General features: G+C 45.8%; 1 protein-coding gene across 3 annotated transcripts in view; it reads right to left on the bottom strand.

Moving 5' to 3' along the window:
* TBC1D15 (TBC1 domain family member 15) overlaps positions 1-11587 on the bottom strand; it is a 74949-nt gene extending 63362 nt beyond the window's left edge. Inside the window, exons 1-3 of one of the 3 annotated variants that reach the window (XM_072741879.1) lie at positions 10885-11217; positions 9517-9637; positions 9174-9340 (exon numbers count right to left, since the gene is read on the bottom strand). Coding sequence is in view for 2 of the 3 variants with exons in the window: in XM_026001711.2 (XP_025857496.1) it covers positions 11422-11451 (30 nt within the window). In the remaining variant the exon portion in view is untranslated. Of the gene's footprint in view, positions 1-9173; positions 9341-9516; positions 9638-10884; positions 11218-11421 lie in introns of those variants that run through there. The other 2 variants (XM_026001711.2, XM_026001710.2) reach the window with 2 other exon arrangements.
* Positions 11588-18189: the final 6602 nt, after the last annotated feature.

Below are 18189 nucleotides of genomic sequence, written 5' to 3'. Positions count from 1 at the left end.
ATTTTTTTTAGAAATGAATGAAAGAAAAGAACCAACACATCAACAGAATTGAATACTTCTGCTCTTTAAAAGACATTACCAAGCAAATGAAAAGCCAAGGCTCAAGCAGAGAAAATACATTTGCAAATCACATCACATATCTAATAAAGGACCTACATTCAGAACATAACTCTCAAAACTCAGTAACAAGAAAATGAATAACACAGTTTAAAATAAAACGGGCAAAAGATCTAAACAGACACTTCACCAAGGAAGATACAGGGATGACATATATCCACATGAAAAGATACTCAACATCATTAATCATTAGGGAAATGCAAACTGAAACCATAATGAAATATTACACATCTATTAGAATGGCTATCATTAAAAAGATTAACATGCCAAATGTTGACAGAGATGTGGAACAGTTGGAACTTTCATACACTACAGTGAAAATATAAAATGGTACATCTACGTGGGAAAATAGCTTGGCAGTTTCTTAAAATGCTATGCATGCAGCTAACATTATGATCCAGCCATTTTACTCTTTGGTATTTGCCCAAGAAAACAGAAAGCATCTGTTCATACAAAGACTATAATTTTCATAGCAGCTCTATTTGTAACAGCCAAAAGTAGAAAAAATCCAAATGTCTATCAACAAGTTAATGGATGAACAAATCCTGGTATACCCATACAATGGGATACTATTTGGCGATAAAAATGAATAAATTAATGATACATGCAACTTTAACAAATCTCAAAATAATTATGCTAAATGAAGATCAAAAACAGTACAAACTATATAATTCCAATTATATAAAATTCTAGAAAATGTAAACTAATCTATAGTGACAAAAAGCAGCTCAATCGTTGTCTGTGGACAAGGTAAAGGTAGTGACAGATTCCTGTGAGTCCTAAGGAAACTTTGGTAGAAATATCATCATCTTGTATTGATGGGCTTGGTGTACACATACATAACTTATCAAATTACACACTGCACGTGTACAACTTATTGTCAATTGTAACTCAAAACTATATGAAAAAAAGTTACATGAAAGGCCTCTTCTTTTAAACTGTAACACCTACATACATAAATATGTCAGTAGAGACAGTTCTCTTAAAAAAGAAAGAAAAGGGAAGTTGGTCCTGCCTCAAAAGAAAATTTTACATCACACCCTGTTTTTCAGTGCAGATTAGGTGTCCATTGGGAGCAAATTACTATCAACAAAGACTTGTCACTTAGTGGTATTAAGCTAATTATATAAAATTGATTCAAACTGAAACTTTTAGTAGGCACTTATATGTCAGACATCATGAAGAACAGAAAAATAAACAAGATAAAGTTCCTTGCCTATATGTACCTGGCAGTGTTATAAAAAAGGTAAAAATCTTTACACAAACTAGAATATTCTAAGTGCTACCCACCCTCCTGGGAGGGGGGAAAATAGAAGAACAACGTATTAAAAGTACTTAAAAAAGGAGAAAAGTAGTCCATTTGGAATAAAAATGCCTCATGCCCTCCAGGCTCTTATCTATTTTTAAATATTTGCTAAGATGCCTAAGCAGGTAAGTATATTTACAAAACTCTGAAGGATAATGACCTGTTGATGGGAACATAAACTGTAAATTTTTTTTCCTTTAGCAAATGAACTCTGCCAGATATAACTTCCAGACCATAGCAAATGTTTTAGAATAAACTTTCTGACCTCTAATTTAGCAAAAGTTAGAAGTAAAAGGCAAAAATGAGGCAGACAAACAGATAAATTCAACTTTCTAGATAAAAAGAAACGTACTTGGGACAATCCAACCCAAGACCTTGCTACTTTCTGACAAAAGAGCTGAAAAAGATTAAAAAAAAAAAAAAAGTTGCACAATATATCAGTAAGTAATTTTTTATATTGTTCCTTACACTTAAGTGGGACTGGATTTTTATTTGTATTATTATGATTATCATAATCTTTATTTTCAAAATTCTCCAATTCAACCCAGATTTTTAAAAAAATATTTTATTTATTTATCTGAGAGACAGAAAAAGAGTACACAAGCAGGGGGGAGGAACAGAGGGGGAAGGAGAAGCAGACTCCCTACTGAGCAGGGAGCCAGACTAGGGGATTGATCCTAGGACTCCAGGATAGTGACCCGAGCCAAAGGCAGACGCTTAACTGAGCCACCCAGGCGCCCCTCAACCCAGATATTTTAAATTTACTTAAGCTTAGGAATAAAATTCTTACCCTAAATATGTGTTCAAACATGTAAATGCAACATCTACTATACATAACATACATTCTTGAACTATAGAAGCTATGTGAATTTTATAAGCTAAATTTAACAATAACAAAGCTTTAAAAATTCAGTTTCTTTAAAACTATTAAGCACATTGAAAATTTAAGCTTTGGTTAGAAAAAGTATCCCCACAAAATACCAGAGTTAAACCCAGGAATTCTAATGAGCTCCACACCCAAGGATCTAAGCACTTACTTGGTATTTTCATTTGAGTAACCCACGGGCATCTTAAACTCGATATATTCTATCCCAAATCTGCTCTCTTCTGACATTCCCAGTTCTGTCAAAGATGTCCCATCGACTCAAGTTATCCTAACTTTTTTTCATCATCCCCATCCTATCTCCTAAATCCCTCAAATCTTCGACATGGACCCCTCATCATTTCTATCCTGAGTTGCTAAAACAACATTTTCTGGTCTCTCTTCTCCCAATCTAGTCACTGTTCAATAATCTGTGTAGAGTGCTTAATGTGTAAACACTGCCAAAATTGATCTTTATAAAATGCATACCTGATGGTGCCATACCTGAGCTTAAAAGCCTTCTGACTCCACCCTCTATACTTTACCTCTGCAGCTAATCAACACCTGACACTCCCCAGTACAGACAAATTTCCTGCCTTGGGCCACTCTGAACTCACCTCAAAGCCTTGTGCCTTTTTACGTGCGCACTCTCTCCCTTCGTTACACATTCTGCAAATAACTTCTACTAAATCCTTCAAAAGAGCAAGCAAGCGCCCGTCCAAATTCTTCTCACTACCCTCACTCCATCTAATCTGATTTAAAAGTTTCTTTACTCATAGACTTATTCATTGAGCTTCAACTAAATGTTGGGAATAAAAGGTTTTGGTGGAAAAAAACACACCCCAAAAAAAGTGTCTGCCTAAACTAGTACCATCATGTAAATCAGTAAATAAACGGTCATGGTAAAGTGTGACAGCACAGGGTCCTGAATGTCATTTTCAGTTATTTCTTCAATAAATACAAAACAAATGCACAAAATGAGTCAGGCACGGAGCATGTTCCTAGGTATAAGTACATAAGATCCAGTCACTTCCTCCATAGCACTTACAACCTAAGAGGGGATTAGGATAAGAAAACAGATAATTACCCTGTATCATACATGCATGAAGAGGCTACCACAGTAGAACCTTATAAATGATATCTAATCTAGACTTAAGGACTCAGGCAGGATGAGAAATCAGAAAGATTTACCTGGAGGGACACATAAACTGAGACCTGGAGAATGACAATTATAACTAGAAAAGGGTTTATGCTCTTGGCAGAGAATGTATGTTCTACAGAGAGGGCAGTAGTTCAGTGTATGGCCACAATCCAGATCAGATAGTAGACGTAAAAGAGTTTAGAGACAAGAGTAGAGACTGTATCAGATTACAAAGAGTTTTATAAACCATGCTCAAGAATTTCAGAGTTCGGAATTTGTCCTCAAGACAACTCTTTGCTACTAGAAAGCCATTAAAAAGTTCTAGGAGGGGAATGCCATGGTCAGACTTGGCTTTTCTAAGCCAACACACTGGCTACAGAGCCAAGAATAAACAGCTGCAGTAATACCTCCAGTAATAAACAGGTGGAGGGAGAGATTCATGGTGGCTTGAAGTACAGCAGTGGCAGACGGGACGAAGAAAGGCAGATGGCTCAGAAAAGTATTCAGAAGGTCACAATGATAGGACTTCATGACTGATTAGATGTGGGAGATGAAGAGAAATCAAGGACAAAACTGAGTGGATGAGGTTCTTCACTGAGACAGGGAATACAAAAGGAAAAAAGTAAATAGTTTTATTTGGGACAAGTTAATCAGTAATGACTGGGAAACTACAGAAATGTAGAATATAAGTGGTTTTAAGAAGAACGAGTCCCAGAAATTCTGAGTGAAGATATAAAAATGTTGGGATATTAAGGATGTTACAATTCTCAAGGGGTAGGCAGCAGAACTATTACTGCTTCTGAAGGGCAACAGTGTGCTGAACAACGAACAATGTCACACAGGAGGACAGGAATAACTTAGCAGACTGGGGAGGCACAGTGAGGACTAAATGAATGACTTGTCTTATGCCAAGGATGACATACACATTATAGTATTGCACGCTAAGAGACAGTAAACAGATTTCACGAGGATTTCCTTCCACCAAAAAGCAAAAATAAAAAACTAAGGTTACAATTGTTCGTTTAGTCCCAGCAGCTATTTTCCATCAAAAACCTAATATTTAATTCTTCTCCCAAAAAAAGCCATGTTTTTATTAATTCATAAAATGAAATAACTTGTTAAATTTGCAAACTACTGTACTGCGTCAAGAATAAAGTCTATGTTTAACCACTCTGTATCCAAAGAACTCAAAACACAGAAGGCACTCAAACATTTGCTAAAGAATGCCAGAAAAAAAAAAGACATACTCCTATTGTATTCGACACCAGTACGGTATTACCATGTTGTAAGATCTAGTCCAGGAAAAGAAAAGTTCTCCAGGAAAATCTAGATATTAGAATATTATTTACATTTCTAAAGCACAAGGGTTTCAGGGGACTATAAGCTTGTCTAAAGGGAATTAGAAGCGGTCAAATTTAAGGTACAAAATAAATTCCTATAAGAATGCCATCAAAACAAACTAAAAAAAATAACAGCTCATTTCCCAAGCATTCACTTTTTTTTTTCTTTCAGAATTTCTAAAACAATCACAGTAAAAACAGGATAAAACCCAAGTGTACTAAAACCCGACTTTTTAACTCCAAAACAAGAGTAATCTAGTGATTCTGTCTCTCCCACTCTAGTCCCCATTTTCTCTATCTTCTTGCGTATTCCTGGTCACTGAATATCTGCTCTGCGCCAGAATCTAGGCTGGATGCAAGCCAAACATTTCAGGCCCTGTCCTCATGATCAGTCAGTTTACTGGTCTTCAAAACATAAACATTCACTAAAAACAGCACCCACTTCAAGGACTTGAAATTCACTTTGCATTTCTTATTTAGAAAAGACAAAGAGATGAGTGCTACTGAGTTATTTTCCTTCTAAAGAACTTAAGTCTGTAAGATAGAAGGTAAGGGACCAATGACTAATATAGTGCCTTGATCAAATCAGATGCTTAATAAATAATTGTTGAATAAATGAACGAAAGTAAACTAACAACCAGGGCACTGGGTCTAAGGTGAAAACCTATTTCAACCTCCTTTCTCCTGCCTTCGCTGTGATAGGTAAATTCAACTCATCCCATTAACTCAATTCTGTCCACCAGCTATAGAAGACACAACATGGTCTTCACTGTAAGACAGTGTCCCTATTTCTCCTCTCAATATTCAGAAAAAAAAAAAAGTCACTCCTCTGGTTAACTGTTAAAATAATTGCTCCACACACAATACAAAAATAAAATAAATAAATAAATAAATAAATAAAAACCTGAACTCCAAGAATTAATCAGGGTTTATGATCAAACTCAGACCTACTTTCCAAAGCCCAGCTAAGAAAGATATTTATGCAAAATTGAATTCATGTAAGACAAAAACCTATCTGTTTTAGCCAATCAGAGACCTGAAGATGTCAAACTGGTACCCTGTATTTACTAAACTAGTGAACTACCCACTGGCATAAAACCATCAGCCTACTAGAAGCATTACAGGGTCCTTTTTCCTTACCAAAAAGATACAGGGGTGTCTGGGTGGTACGGTAGGTTGAGTGTCCAATTCTTGGTCCTTTTGGCTCATGATCTCGGGGTTGTGGGATGGAGCCCCACAACAGCTTCTGCGCTCAGTGCAGAGTCTGCTTGAGTTTCTCTCTCCCTCTGTCCCTCCCTCTATGCACTCTTGCACTTTCTTCCTCTCTCAAATAATCTCTTAAAAAAAAGATGTAGGGATCCCTGGGTGGCGCAGTGGTTTGGCGCTTGCCTTTGGCCCAGGGTGCGATCCTGGAGACCCGGGATCGAATCCCACATCAGGCTCCCGGTGCATGGAGCCTGCTTCTCCCTCTGCCTATGTCTCTGCCTCTCTCTCTCTCTCTCTGTGACTATCATAAATAAATAAAAATTTAAAAAAAAAATTTAAAAAAAAAAAAAAAAGATGTAATACTCCATATAAGTACATGCATTATATTACATAGTACAAAGAACCTATGGGAGAGTTTATTCTCCGAACTACCATTCAGAAACTAGTTTTCTGGGTTTTGCTTTTTGTTTTATTTTGCTGTGGATCCTATCATCTTTGTAACAATCAAGTTCCCCTCTTTACTTTGGCTGCTAAAAAATTTAGAACTAAACTATGGCCCCCTAAAGCATACAGGTTATCTAATAAATGTACTTTCAGTACCATTTACCTTTTCTCCTTACTTTCCTTTTACCTTCTTTTTCTAATTTATTTTACTTAACTACATTGCTTTTATATTTGTGAGCAGCTTAACTCTCAGTGGAAAATCCAGGAAAAATATTCAACTATTGGGGTGCCTGGGTGGCTCAGTGGTTGAGCATCTGCCTTTGGCTCAGGTCGTGATCCCAGGGTCCTAGGATTGAGTCCCACATTGGGCTCCCTGCATGGAGCCTGCTCCTCCCTCTGACTGTGCCTCTGCCCCTCTCTGTGTCTCTCATGAATAAGCAAATATGTCTTTAAAAAAATTCAACTATTTACTAACCAATAATAGCCTTATAATGTTTGAGTCTGAAAATTTTTCATTGCCAATAGCAGCAGCTAACATTTATTGAGCACTTACTTGGCACCAAGCGCTATTCTGAAAGCTTTGCAAAAAATGACTCATTTAATCCTCTTTATAAGTGGAAATATAATTATCCCTCATTTACAAATGAGAAAACTGGGCACAAGGAAGTTAAGAAATTTGCCCAAAGTATACAGCCAGACAATCAAGCTCCATCTCCTTAACCACTGCCTGATTGTGATGATTTTTCATTCATCAAAACTACATAATTTCTAAAACAAGGTATTTTTCAAATCCTAAAATAACAATGAGAAATAGAACTAGAGTTAATTTCAAAAATGAAATTTATACACATACCAAAAACCGTACTGTAAATATTTAAATTCTGCTACACCTAAACAATGACTTGCAGAGAAACCGAGATTATGAATAACATCTACACAGCATCCAGTATGTGCCAGGCTTTGTTCTAATATATTTACTTATTGATCCTCCTTACTATCCCATAAAGTAGGTCCTATAACATCCCCATATTACAAATGAGGAGACTGAAGCACAGAAAGGTTAAGTAATTTGACTGAAGTCACTTTAGTAAGTGTGAAGTTAATTTTCAAAACTGTTTTGGATCCAGAATCCAAACTCCTAACTGTTATCTTACACTGCTTCCCCATATGACAAAGGTTAACTTCTTTGATGACTTCCTACACTCAAAGTTCAAAGCAAGCAAAACAGAATTATTTCAAAAAAATTACTCTACATCCTAGATCTCAACACTGATTCTATCCACCAGCATGTGTATTTTCTTTAAAAGTACCACATGTGGTTCTTTGTGAGGCTTGGTTAACAGTCACTGCCCTAGATTTCTAAGCTAGACAGGTCTTTGCTGAACCTTTCGGGGGGGGGGGGGGGGGGTAAAGAAAATACATATAGAAATATAGAAAATATAGACACATAAACACACTCACTCTCTCACATCTATCGATTATCCCCTACTCCCCTTTCCCAAAGGAACAAGACTGGAAAGTAGGGAAGCATAGCATAAAGCCAGGAAGGGAACACGACTTTTTATGCTATGTTACGCAGCCTCTAGTAATATGTTAATGGTGACAGTAACAAAATAAAGGTTTTTTTTTTTTTAAGAATTTATTTTAAAAAAAAAGAATTTATTTTGAGGGATCCCTGGGTGGCGCAGCGGTTTGGCGCCTGCCTTTGGCCCAGGGCGCGATCCTGGAGACCCGGGATCGAATCCCACGTCAGGCTCCTGGTGCATGGAGCCTGCTTCTCCCTCTGCCTGTATCTCTGCCTCTCTCTCTCTCTCTGTGTGACTATCATAAATAAATAAAAATTAAAAAAAAAAAATTTAAAGAATTTATTTTGAGAGAGCCTGTGCACGCACAAGCGGGGGGAGGGCCAGATGGCAAGAAAGAACTTCAAGCAGACTGTTGACAGGGCCCATGTGGGGCTTGATGTCATCACCGTGTTATCACCACCCGAGCCAAAATCAAGAGGCAGACGCTTAACTGACCAAGCTATCCAGGTGCCCCAGATTTTGTTTGTTTTTGAATGCGAGAGACAGGGGCGCCTGGGTGGCTCAGTCAGTGAAGTGTCTGCCTTTGGCTCAGGTTATCATCTCAAGGTCCTGGGATCAAGCCTTCCATTGGGCTCCCTGCTCAGCCAAGGGTCTGAGTCTGCTTCTCCCTCTTCTTCTCCCTCTGACCCTCCTCCCTGCTTGTGCTCTCACTGTCTCAAATAAATATAATCTTTAAAAATAATAAAGCTAGAGACAATCAGATTTGTAGGTTACAAACAAAAAAACCAAAAACCTCCAGGGGTGGTATAGAGAAGGGACTGTGGACAAAGAAACTGCAAACACGGAGAAAAATCAGCCAAGAACTCAAGAGCAGAGGCAGACTAAAGGAACTAAACACAAAGAATGAAGAGGATGCAGGAATTTAAGAAACTTCTTTAAGGTAAACTGGTAGGACTTGGTTCCTGGTTGTTATTGAAATGAATGCCTCCGCGTTTGTCTGACATGCAACCCCTGAATGACATTAACCTAGATCTGAACTCAGGGCAGAATAAGTGGGTTTTGCTGGTCATGATGGTATTACTTGGGAGAGGGGGAGCTTTTGGCATAGAGAAATAGCTTGGGTGGTATGATGGCTATGGGTGTCCACTTACAATGAATGAGGATAAATGAGGTGATGACATGGAGTTATGAAGCAAAAGACCAATTTTAAGAAGTTAGATTAAGGGGGCACCTGGGTGGCTCAGTCAGCTGACACCCGACTCTTGATTCTGGCTCAGGTACTATCTGAGTGAGGGAATCAAGCCCTGTGCGGGGCTCCATGCTCCACAGGGTGTCTGCATACGATTCTGGCTCTCCCTCTGCCCCTCTCCCCTCTCACACTCTGTCTAAAATAAAATCCTAAAAAAAAAAAAAAAGTCAGATTAGATTATGAAAGACAGTGACTGGAAGGAAAGGGTGAGAAAAGGTCTTACATTTCACAACTGGGCTTATCTCAAGGATTCTCTCAAAAACAATCCACACCATGGGGCGTGGGGGTGGGAGATGGGGGGGGACCTCAGTGGTGGAGCACCTGCCTTTGGCTCAGGGCCTGATCCTGGGGTCCCACATCGAACTCTCCGCAGGGAGCCTGCTTCTCCCTCTGCCTGTGTCTCTGCCTCTCTCTGTCTCTCTGTCTCATGAATAAATAAATAAAATCTTAAAAAAAAAAAAAAAAAACACTAAGGATAGAGAAGTCATGCTTGCTCAGTTTCCCAAGGTCACACTTCCAAGCAACAGCAAAACCGAGACCACGCGTGTTATTCTCGCCGCCGAGTGGAGTGGTCCACACTCCAAACCACAAACGTTATTAGATCCCCCAACATGGGGGAAAGAAAGCAGCCGCAGGGAAGAGGAGGGAGACTGCAGGAACCGCGGGATGACCGGCGACAAGCGAGTACGACAAGCGAGTACGTGGTCACCGCTGTTCGATGAGTCACCGCCAGACCCAACTGTTGACAAACTGCTCCCGCAGCGGCAACCGCCGGCGGCTAGTCCTGACGGTCCTCTGTACTTCAAGCTGTGCGCTCCGAGCCCATCCCGGCTGCCTACGAGGCACCCCCCCGCGCTGATCCTGGTTTCTAACGACCTGCGGGTCACGGCAGCAGCCCAGGGGCCTCCGCGAGCACAGCCCAGGGGCTCCCAGGAGCACATCCCGGGGGCTCCCAGGAGCACAGCCCAGGGGCCCCCAGGAGCACATTCCGGAGGCCCCGCAAGCACATCCCCCGGGGGGCCCGCGAGCACAACCCAGGGGTCCCCGCGAGCGCATTCCGAAGGCCCTGCAAGCACAGCACAGCGGGGCGGGGGGGGCGGAGCACATTCCGAAAGCCCTGCAAGCACATCCCAGGGGCTTCCAGGAGCACTTCCCGGGGCTTCCAAGAGCACTTCCCAGGGGTCCCCAGGAGCACATTCCGGGGGCCCCATGAGCACATTCCAGGGGCCCTCAGGAGCACTTCCCGGGGGTCCCCAGGAGCACTTCCCAGGGGCTCCCCGGGAGCACTTCCTGGGGGTCCCCGGGGGCCCGCAGGAGCACGTCCCGGAGGCCCCCCAGGAGCACTTCCCGGAGGCCCCCAGGAGCACTTCCCGGAGTCCCCAGGAGCACTTCCCAGGGGCTCCCAGGAGCACTTCCCGGGGGTCCCCAGGAGCTCATCCCGGAGGCCCCCAGGAACACTTCCCGGGGGTCCCCAGGAGCACATCCGGGGGCCCCGCGAGCACATCCCGGGGGCCCGCAGGAGCACATCCCGGAGGCCCCCCAGGAGCACTTCCCGGAGGCCCCCAGGAGCACTTCCCGGGGGTCACCAGGAGCACTTACCGGGGGCTCCCAGGAGCACTTCCCGGGGGTCCCCATGAGCACAGCCCCCCCCGCCCCGCAAGCACAGCCCGGGCCCCCGAGGAGCGGTCCACACCTGCACCGACGCGTCCCCACCCCCCCACGCCCCGAGTCCGCAAACGCCCCGCCGCTCGCGGGCCGGCAGCCGCCCAACCGGCAGTCCGAGGAGAATGAACCCAAATGCGCTCTTTCGTTCCGAGCCAGGCGCACGGCAGCTCTGTTCAGCTCGTCGCCCGGGGGACAAGATGCCCTCGGCACACGGAGGCAGAGACAGCCTCGAAGGGGAGGGGAGGGAGAGGGAAAGCCGCCGCCGCCAGAAGGGGCGTCCGCACAGAACCGAGGGTCAGCACGAAGCGAGGCGCAGAGAGCCAGGAGGCAGGCACAGCTGCCGCGGCTTCGGACAGGCAACGCCGAGGAAGCCCCGCGGCTCCGGGCCCGCGCCGAGGCCCGGCCCCAGCCCGCAGGCCCGACCCAGCGGCCCACACGGCCGCCCTCCTCCGTCCCCCACCGAGCTCGGCCTCCCCGGGCCTCCGCCCCGGCCCCCCGCCCCCGGGCAGCGCAAGCGGCCGCGTCCCGCAGAAGCCCGGGGCCGCTCGCCGGCGCCGTTACTCACCCTCCCGCTCCCGACCCCCGCCGCCGCCATGTTTCCTTCGCGTGCCTGTGATGACGTCGCGGCGCCTCACGTGTCTCCGGGATTCACAACAACATCCGGCCGGACGGGGCCCACTTCCGGGCGGGAAGCACGGGGTGCGGCGCGGGCGAGGCGGGGAGCCCGGCGCATGCGTGCTGAGCGCGGGGAAGGGGGCGGGGCGGGGGCGCTTGTGCACACGGCGCATGCGCCAACTGTTTTTCCCCCTTTTTTTATTTTTCTTTTTTTTTATATTTCCCCCCGCAAAGAGGGAATCTGACCTGAAGCGAGTCTGTGGTTTATGTTTCCCTGCGGGGCGAGACTTGGGGACATTCACAGGCCGCCTGTGTTTGGTGTGATGGGAAGAAGGGGAGGCGGCAAGCGAGGGCGGGGTTCGTGGCCCCGCAGGTCGCAGGTGCAGCAGGGCTCCCGACGTGCGGGGGGGCTGGGAGGGCGAGGGGGGCGGGGGAGCCCGCTGGGGCCGCGCGCACAGGCCTCCCCTTGCGTGTGTGTGGCGTGTCGGGGCCGCTAACCCCGCGGAGCCGCCGGGGAGCCCAGGGCGCTCGGGGCGCGGGCACCGGCGACGGGTGGAGGCTGCTCCCCGCTGCTTCCCAGCTGGCCCGGCCTCTGGGCGGAATACGCGGCCCCGGGGGTCAGAACACCTGACCCCGCTGACGGACGTTAGAGACCTCTGAGGCCGCTCGAGGGCCACCCGGGGAGCCGCTTTAGAGACCTCTGAGGCCGCTGGAGGGGTCACCCGGGGAGCCGCTTTAGAGACCTCTGAGGCCGCTCGAGGGCCACCGGGGGAGCCGCGTTAGGGACCTCTGAGGCCGCTCGAGGGCCACCGGGGGAGCCGCGTTAGGGACCTCTGAGGCCGCTCGAGGGCAACTCGGGGAGCCGCGTTAAGGACCTCTGAGGCCGCTCGAGGGGTCACCCGGGGGAGCCGCGTTAGAGACCTCTGAGGCCGCTCGAGGGGTCACCCGGGGGACCTGCGTTAGAGACCTCTGAGGCCACTCGAGGGCAACCCGGGGAGCCACGTTAGGGACCTCTGAGGTCGTTCGAGGGCCACCCGGGGAGCCGCGTTAGAGACCTCTGAGGCCGCTGGAGGGGTCACCCGGGGGGAGCTGCGTTAGAGACCTCTGAGGCCGCTCAAGGGCCACCCGGGGAGCCGCGTTAGGGACCTCTGAGGCCGCTCGAGGGCCACCCGGGGAGCCGCGTTAGGGACCTCTGAGGCCGCTCGAGGGCCACCCGGGGGAGCGTTAGAGACCTCTGAGGCTGCTCAAGGGGCAACCCAGGGAAGCAGCGTTAGAGACCTTTGAGGCCGCTCATGGGGCAACCCCAGGGGAGTAACAGGGATGGAGGGTGGAAAGTCCCGTTAACATCGGGAACCTAAGGTAAGGCAAGCGGCAAGACCTGGCAAGGATGTGTAGTGTCCGTTAGGGAGGCTGCACACTAGGCATCAGCGATTCCCACCGGGGCCAAAACCCCACGGCCACGCTTGGCATTGGGTCAGCAAAGCAGGGCACCGTCAAGGCACTGTGAGCTGGGGAAGTGAGCCTATTAGTAACCCGCACTGGGTGAAGAATTGAGGTCTTTCCCAAAAGTACTGGCTTGAGTCAGAGCCCTAGAACCTTCATGCAGTCCTAGGCGTGCTGTGTAGATCCTTGTCCGGGACCCACGGTAAACCTTCCACCAGCTCAAAGTAATCGGGTGTGGTCAGAGGGATTTTCTTTTTAATAGACATTTCTTATGCTCTGTGTTTTGGGGAAAAGTTAAAACCCTTAGAACACTGCCTTGAAACGAATACTCAATTAATGGCAGCTATTGAGATGCAGCGGGGCAGCGGGTCAAGGACTGGCGGCAGGCAACAGCAAGATGCCCAAGATTGAGGAAGCTGTGCTCCAAGATGATCCTAGTGAAGCAGAGAGTGGGGCTCATAGCCTAAAACACCAGGAAAGAGCCAGGACAAGAGGAGCTTCTGTTTAGATGAGAACTCTCCTGACTGCTTCAGCAGGCCCCGAGCCATGTGCCTCCTGACGTGAGGCACTGAGAAGGACAGAACACCACTCCTGGGGCATTCCCCTTGAAAATGTGTAGCCTGGAATCTCCTCACAAGGCAACACTACTTGGACCTGAAATGAGAGGTGCTCTACCGAAAAATTGGTCTGTACTCTTCAAAAAGGTCTAGGTCACAAAAGACAAGGAAAGACTGAGGAGCTGTCCCAGAGTAAAAGAAACGAGAGAGACTGTCACTAAATGTAGCATGTGGACGTCTGGGTGGCTCAGTGGTTGAGCATCTGTCTTGGGCCCAGGGCGTGATCCCAGAGTTCTGGGATCGAGTCCCACATCGGGCTCCCTGCGTAGAGCCTGCTTCTCCCTCTGCCTGTGTCTCTGCCTCTCTCTCTGTGTCTCTGCCTTCTCTCTGTGTGTCTCATGAATAAATAAGTAAAATCTTAAAAAATAAATAAATGGCAGCTATTTGTATAATAAGTTTGGGAATTAACACTTTCTCACTGAAAAGTTGGCATCCTAGTTCCATCTGCCACTCATTCTCAATGTTTTAAAGCCTCATTCCCCATATGCCCCTTAAATGCTGGCACTAACTACACCTGGGCTATCCTTGGGCTGCTTTCACTTTATTTCCAAGCACTATTCCTAGACCATGATCTTTATTTTTTTTATTCATGAGAGACACAGAGAGAGAGGGGCAGAGACACAAGCAGAGGGAGAAGCAGGCTCCATGCTGGGAGCCCGATGCAGGACTTGATCCCAGGACTCTAAGATCACACCCTGGGCCCAAGGCAGGTATCAAACCGCTGAGCCATGCAGGGATCCCGACCATCATCTTTACATTCTGACATCACCACGTCCTATGTGCTGATGACTCTGAAATATCTCCAGCCCACGTATCTCTCTCTTGCCTGAAGTCTACGGCCTACACCTGTTGCCTGCTGGACCTTTTTACTTGAATGACTCATCACACCTCAAAATACCTAGATCTTTGCTCCTCAAAATGTAGTCTGGAGACCAGTAGCACCTGGAAGCCTGCTAGAAATACAGAATCTCAGGCCCCACCCCAGAACCTGTACTGAATCAAAATCTGCATTTTGACAAGATCTACCGCTGACTTTGGAGTTAAACTTTGAGAAGCAAAGTCTTGAACGAAACTTAGATTTTGCTTTGGTTCTCTGAAATGTATTACCATTTGCTGAGTTAGAGACGCGGCTAGGGGACAATTTCTCCAGCTAAGTGTTGCTATCATGCTTCAGCTGGTTCTGGGTACCTCATGTCATGAGTCATTGGGAGGGAGAACTCATGGCGGACACGCCCACCGTGTCTTTCCTTCCTGTCCCTACTGCCTCTCTTATGGTCGAGCTTTCTGATTACCCCTGGTTTGGACGATCCTGTGACATCCTGATTCATTCCCTTGCTTTCAGCTTCCCCTAACAATTCCTAACGCCACCACATTTATCTTCCCAAAGCATAAATGTGATATGTGAACTCCCTGCTTAAAACCCCTTAATGGAAAAAAAAAAAAAAAAAAACCCTTAATGGCCTTCCATCTCTTCATGGAAAAGTCCAGATTCTCCAGCATTACATACAAGACCCTTCATAAACTGCGCCTGCCTACTATTTTAGCTTTCTCTCCCAAATTTACACACCTCAGACCCAAGTTGCCAACCATAGCCAAATATCTGCGTTTCCCTGAATATATCATGCTGTGACCTCTGTGCTGAGAGCCCCGCAAAGTACAGAGAATGACAGGAAAGGGAATTCCCAGAGAAAAATTCAGGAACCATTCTAGAAAAAAGAGTTGTTGCTGGGCAGGCCAACGCAGACAGTAGCTACAGAGGATCCACCTTTGCGGTCCGTGTTATCACACTGCAAAGGACTCGGTTTACTGACCTGCCTTCTGCTCCCTGCTAGGCTACAGACTAATGGAAGGTAGAGACCACACTGTGCAGTGCTGACCGCGACGGCTGGCGTAGATACCGGACCCATAGTGGGTACGAAATAAGCATTTGTTTAACAAATTAAAGGAATTCTCTACTTCCAAATGGTGCAGTTCTGCTTTACGTTCAAGAGGAAAGAGACCGGGAACCCTGGGTGGCTCAGCGGTTTAGCGCCCGCCCTCAGCCCAGAGAGCCACCCTGGGGTCCTGGGATCGAGTCCCACATCGGGTTCCTGCAGGGAGCCTGCTTCTGCCTCTCTTTCTGTCTCTCATGAATAAATAAAATCTTTAAAAAAAAAAAAAAAAAAGAGGACTTCTCCCTCTGCCAGCGTCTCTGCCCCTCTCTCTCATTGTGTCTCTCATAAATAAAATCTTAAAAGAGGGAAGAGACCATTTTCCTTTTGCAGTGATATCCTCTACATGCAAAGGGAAGAAACCAGGTCAGGATTGCAGTGTAGTTTGTTTCATGTTTGAGTTTTTCACTACATTAAGAGAAAAAAAAATCACAGTACAGTGCTTCACATGAAACCAATGAACAGGTTTTTAAAAGCAGCATGCATGTGAATTTACTGTAAATAAAGTTAAGGGCTCCCTATAACTTAAAATAATTACTGCTTTCGTGGGAATAATTTTATAATTCCTAAATTCACTCCAGTGAACTATAGCGTCATCTTCGCTAATTATAACTTATCACTCAAAAAGTCACCTGATGTAAAAGAATCTTGATAAGTGTCTTAAAGCAACCTTAGACCTGAGCAGAACTTTAGCAGTAGTCTCCCCATGTTTTTCACTTGAAGAAATCGAGTCTCTTAAGAAACTAATGATTTGGGGGATCCCTGGGTGGTCCAGCGGTTTGGTACCTGCCTTCGGCCCAGTGCATGATTCTGGAGACCCGGGATCAAGTTCCCCGTCAGGCTCCCTGCATGGAGCCTGCTTCTTCCTCTGCCTGTGTCTCTGCCTCTCTGTGTGTGTGTCTCTCATGACTAAAATAAAATCTTAAAAAAAAAAAGAAAGAAATTAATGATTTGCCAGAGTCACAAGCTGCTTTACAGCTAAGCCAGATTTCGTTACTGATACACGCCGTGGCTACAGTGCCACACTATCAGCTGTAAACCACAGCAGCTAATTACCCAATCAGCTGGATTCCCTCTCGCCTCTGTTCCTGACCAACCCTGTTTGTCTTCGAGGGCTTATCCCACGTCCCATGTCATCTAGTAAGACTTCCCAACTTTGCCACTACTCGTTGACCTCTACCTTTCCTGAACTCTTAGTGCAGTCAGGCTAAAAACTTTGGGTTTGTGCTTAACTATACAAGGTAGCACCTGACAGCTAAAAGATTGTAGGACTTCTCCCTGGGAAAATTGAGCAGCTGAAGAAATCAGGTCTATAGGTATTCACAGTTAGGGATCTTCATGGAAATAACTAACCGCATCATCCTACAGTGAAGGCCAAGAATCAACAAACCCCACCTGGGTACTTAGAACCTCCAATCAGCTTTCGATTTTAGTTCCTTAACTATGGACAGACAACCATGGATCAGTCCCCATTTGAAGAAAATCTTTAAGCTGAAAAACAAGAGACCAAAATGAACAAACCAACAATAAAAAGCAATTCAATACAAACAGTGCAGAGAACAAAAGGAAACCTTTTCTTTACAATAAATACCACTGAATCATACACTTAATCAGTGGCTGAAATGGTCAATTTTATGTATATTTTATCACAATTTTTAAATAATTGAGAAAAAGGGAAAATATTCAGAATGTAGGGTAAAGCAGAATTAATTCTTAGACTTGCCATGAAAACCATGATCCATAAAGGAAAAAATGAATAAGTCGGATTTTATCAAAATTAAGAACTTTTGCTCTCCAGACTGAAAAGGATGGGGGAAAAAAAAAGCTGTAGACTACGGTAAAACATTTGCGAATGACAAACTTAACAAATACCTAACCTTTATAAGGAACTCTCAAAGCTCAACATTAAAAAAAAAAATCCAGGGATCTCTGGGTGGCGCAGCGGTTTGGCGCCTGCCTTTGGCCCAGGGCGCGATCCTGGAGACCTGGGATCGAATCCCACGTCCGGCTCCCGCTGCATGGAGCCTGCTTCTCCCTCTGCCTGTGTCTCTGCCTCTCTCTCTCTCTCCGTATGACTATCATAAATAAATAATAATAAAAAAAATCCAATTAGAAAATGGGTAAAAGAAATTGCATTAATTTTCCATTGCTGCTGTAACAAATCACCACAAATTTAGTTGCTAGAAAAAAACCTCCCAGAAGTCAAGCACGGGTTTCACTGGCCTGAGAGCAAGGTGTCAGCAGGACGGTGTTCCTTTCTAGAGGCTTTAGAGGAGATTCTATTTCTATGGCGTAAACCCTGACAATTGGGTTGTTTTATTCTTTTCTCTTTTTGTAACGCAGGTGCCTGGCTTAAGCTTGGCTGCAGAGGCATCCACTTCCACGATGGCTACTTCAAATAAACGCATTGCCAGCCACAGGACTAGATGAAGATCCAGGTGACCTGCCTGCATGGGGCTTCCTTTGTTTGAGAGATCTTGCTTGATTTTAATAACTGACCGTTGGGGCCACTTGTTTTTGTTTTTGTTTTTTCTTCTTGCACTTTAAATTCCTACTGTTATAGTTTAAATTTACCACTAAAGAGTGAGCCTGGGAAACCCTAGACCCTCCCCCTTGATCCCAGGGGTGCACCCTGTGGCTCATGGGCTCTCTCTTGCTAGCATGTGGGCACACACTTGCTCTGTCCCTCCCTCTCTGCCTACCTCCATGCTGTGTGGCACCAGGTGT

Source organism: Vulpes vulpes, chromosome 16, assembly GCF_048418805.1.
Source record: "Vulpes vulpes isolate BD-2025 chromosome 16, VulVul3, whole genome shotgun sequence".
Taxonomy (NCBI): Eukaryota; Metazoa; Chordata; class Mammalia; order Carnivora; family Canidae; genus Vulpes; species Vulpes vulpes.
Note: the sequence above shows the minus strand (reverse complement) of the source record. Positions and strands in the feature narration are given on the sequence as shown.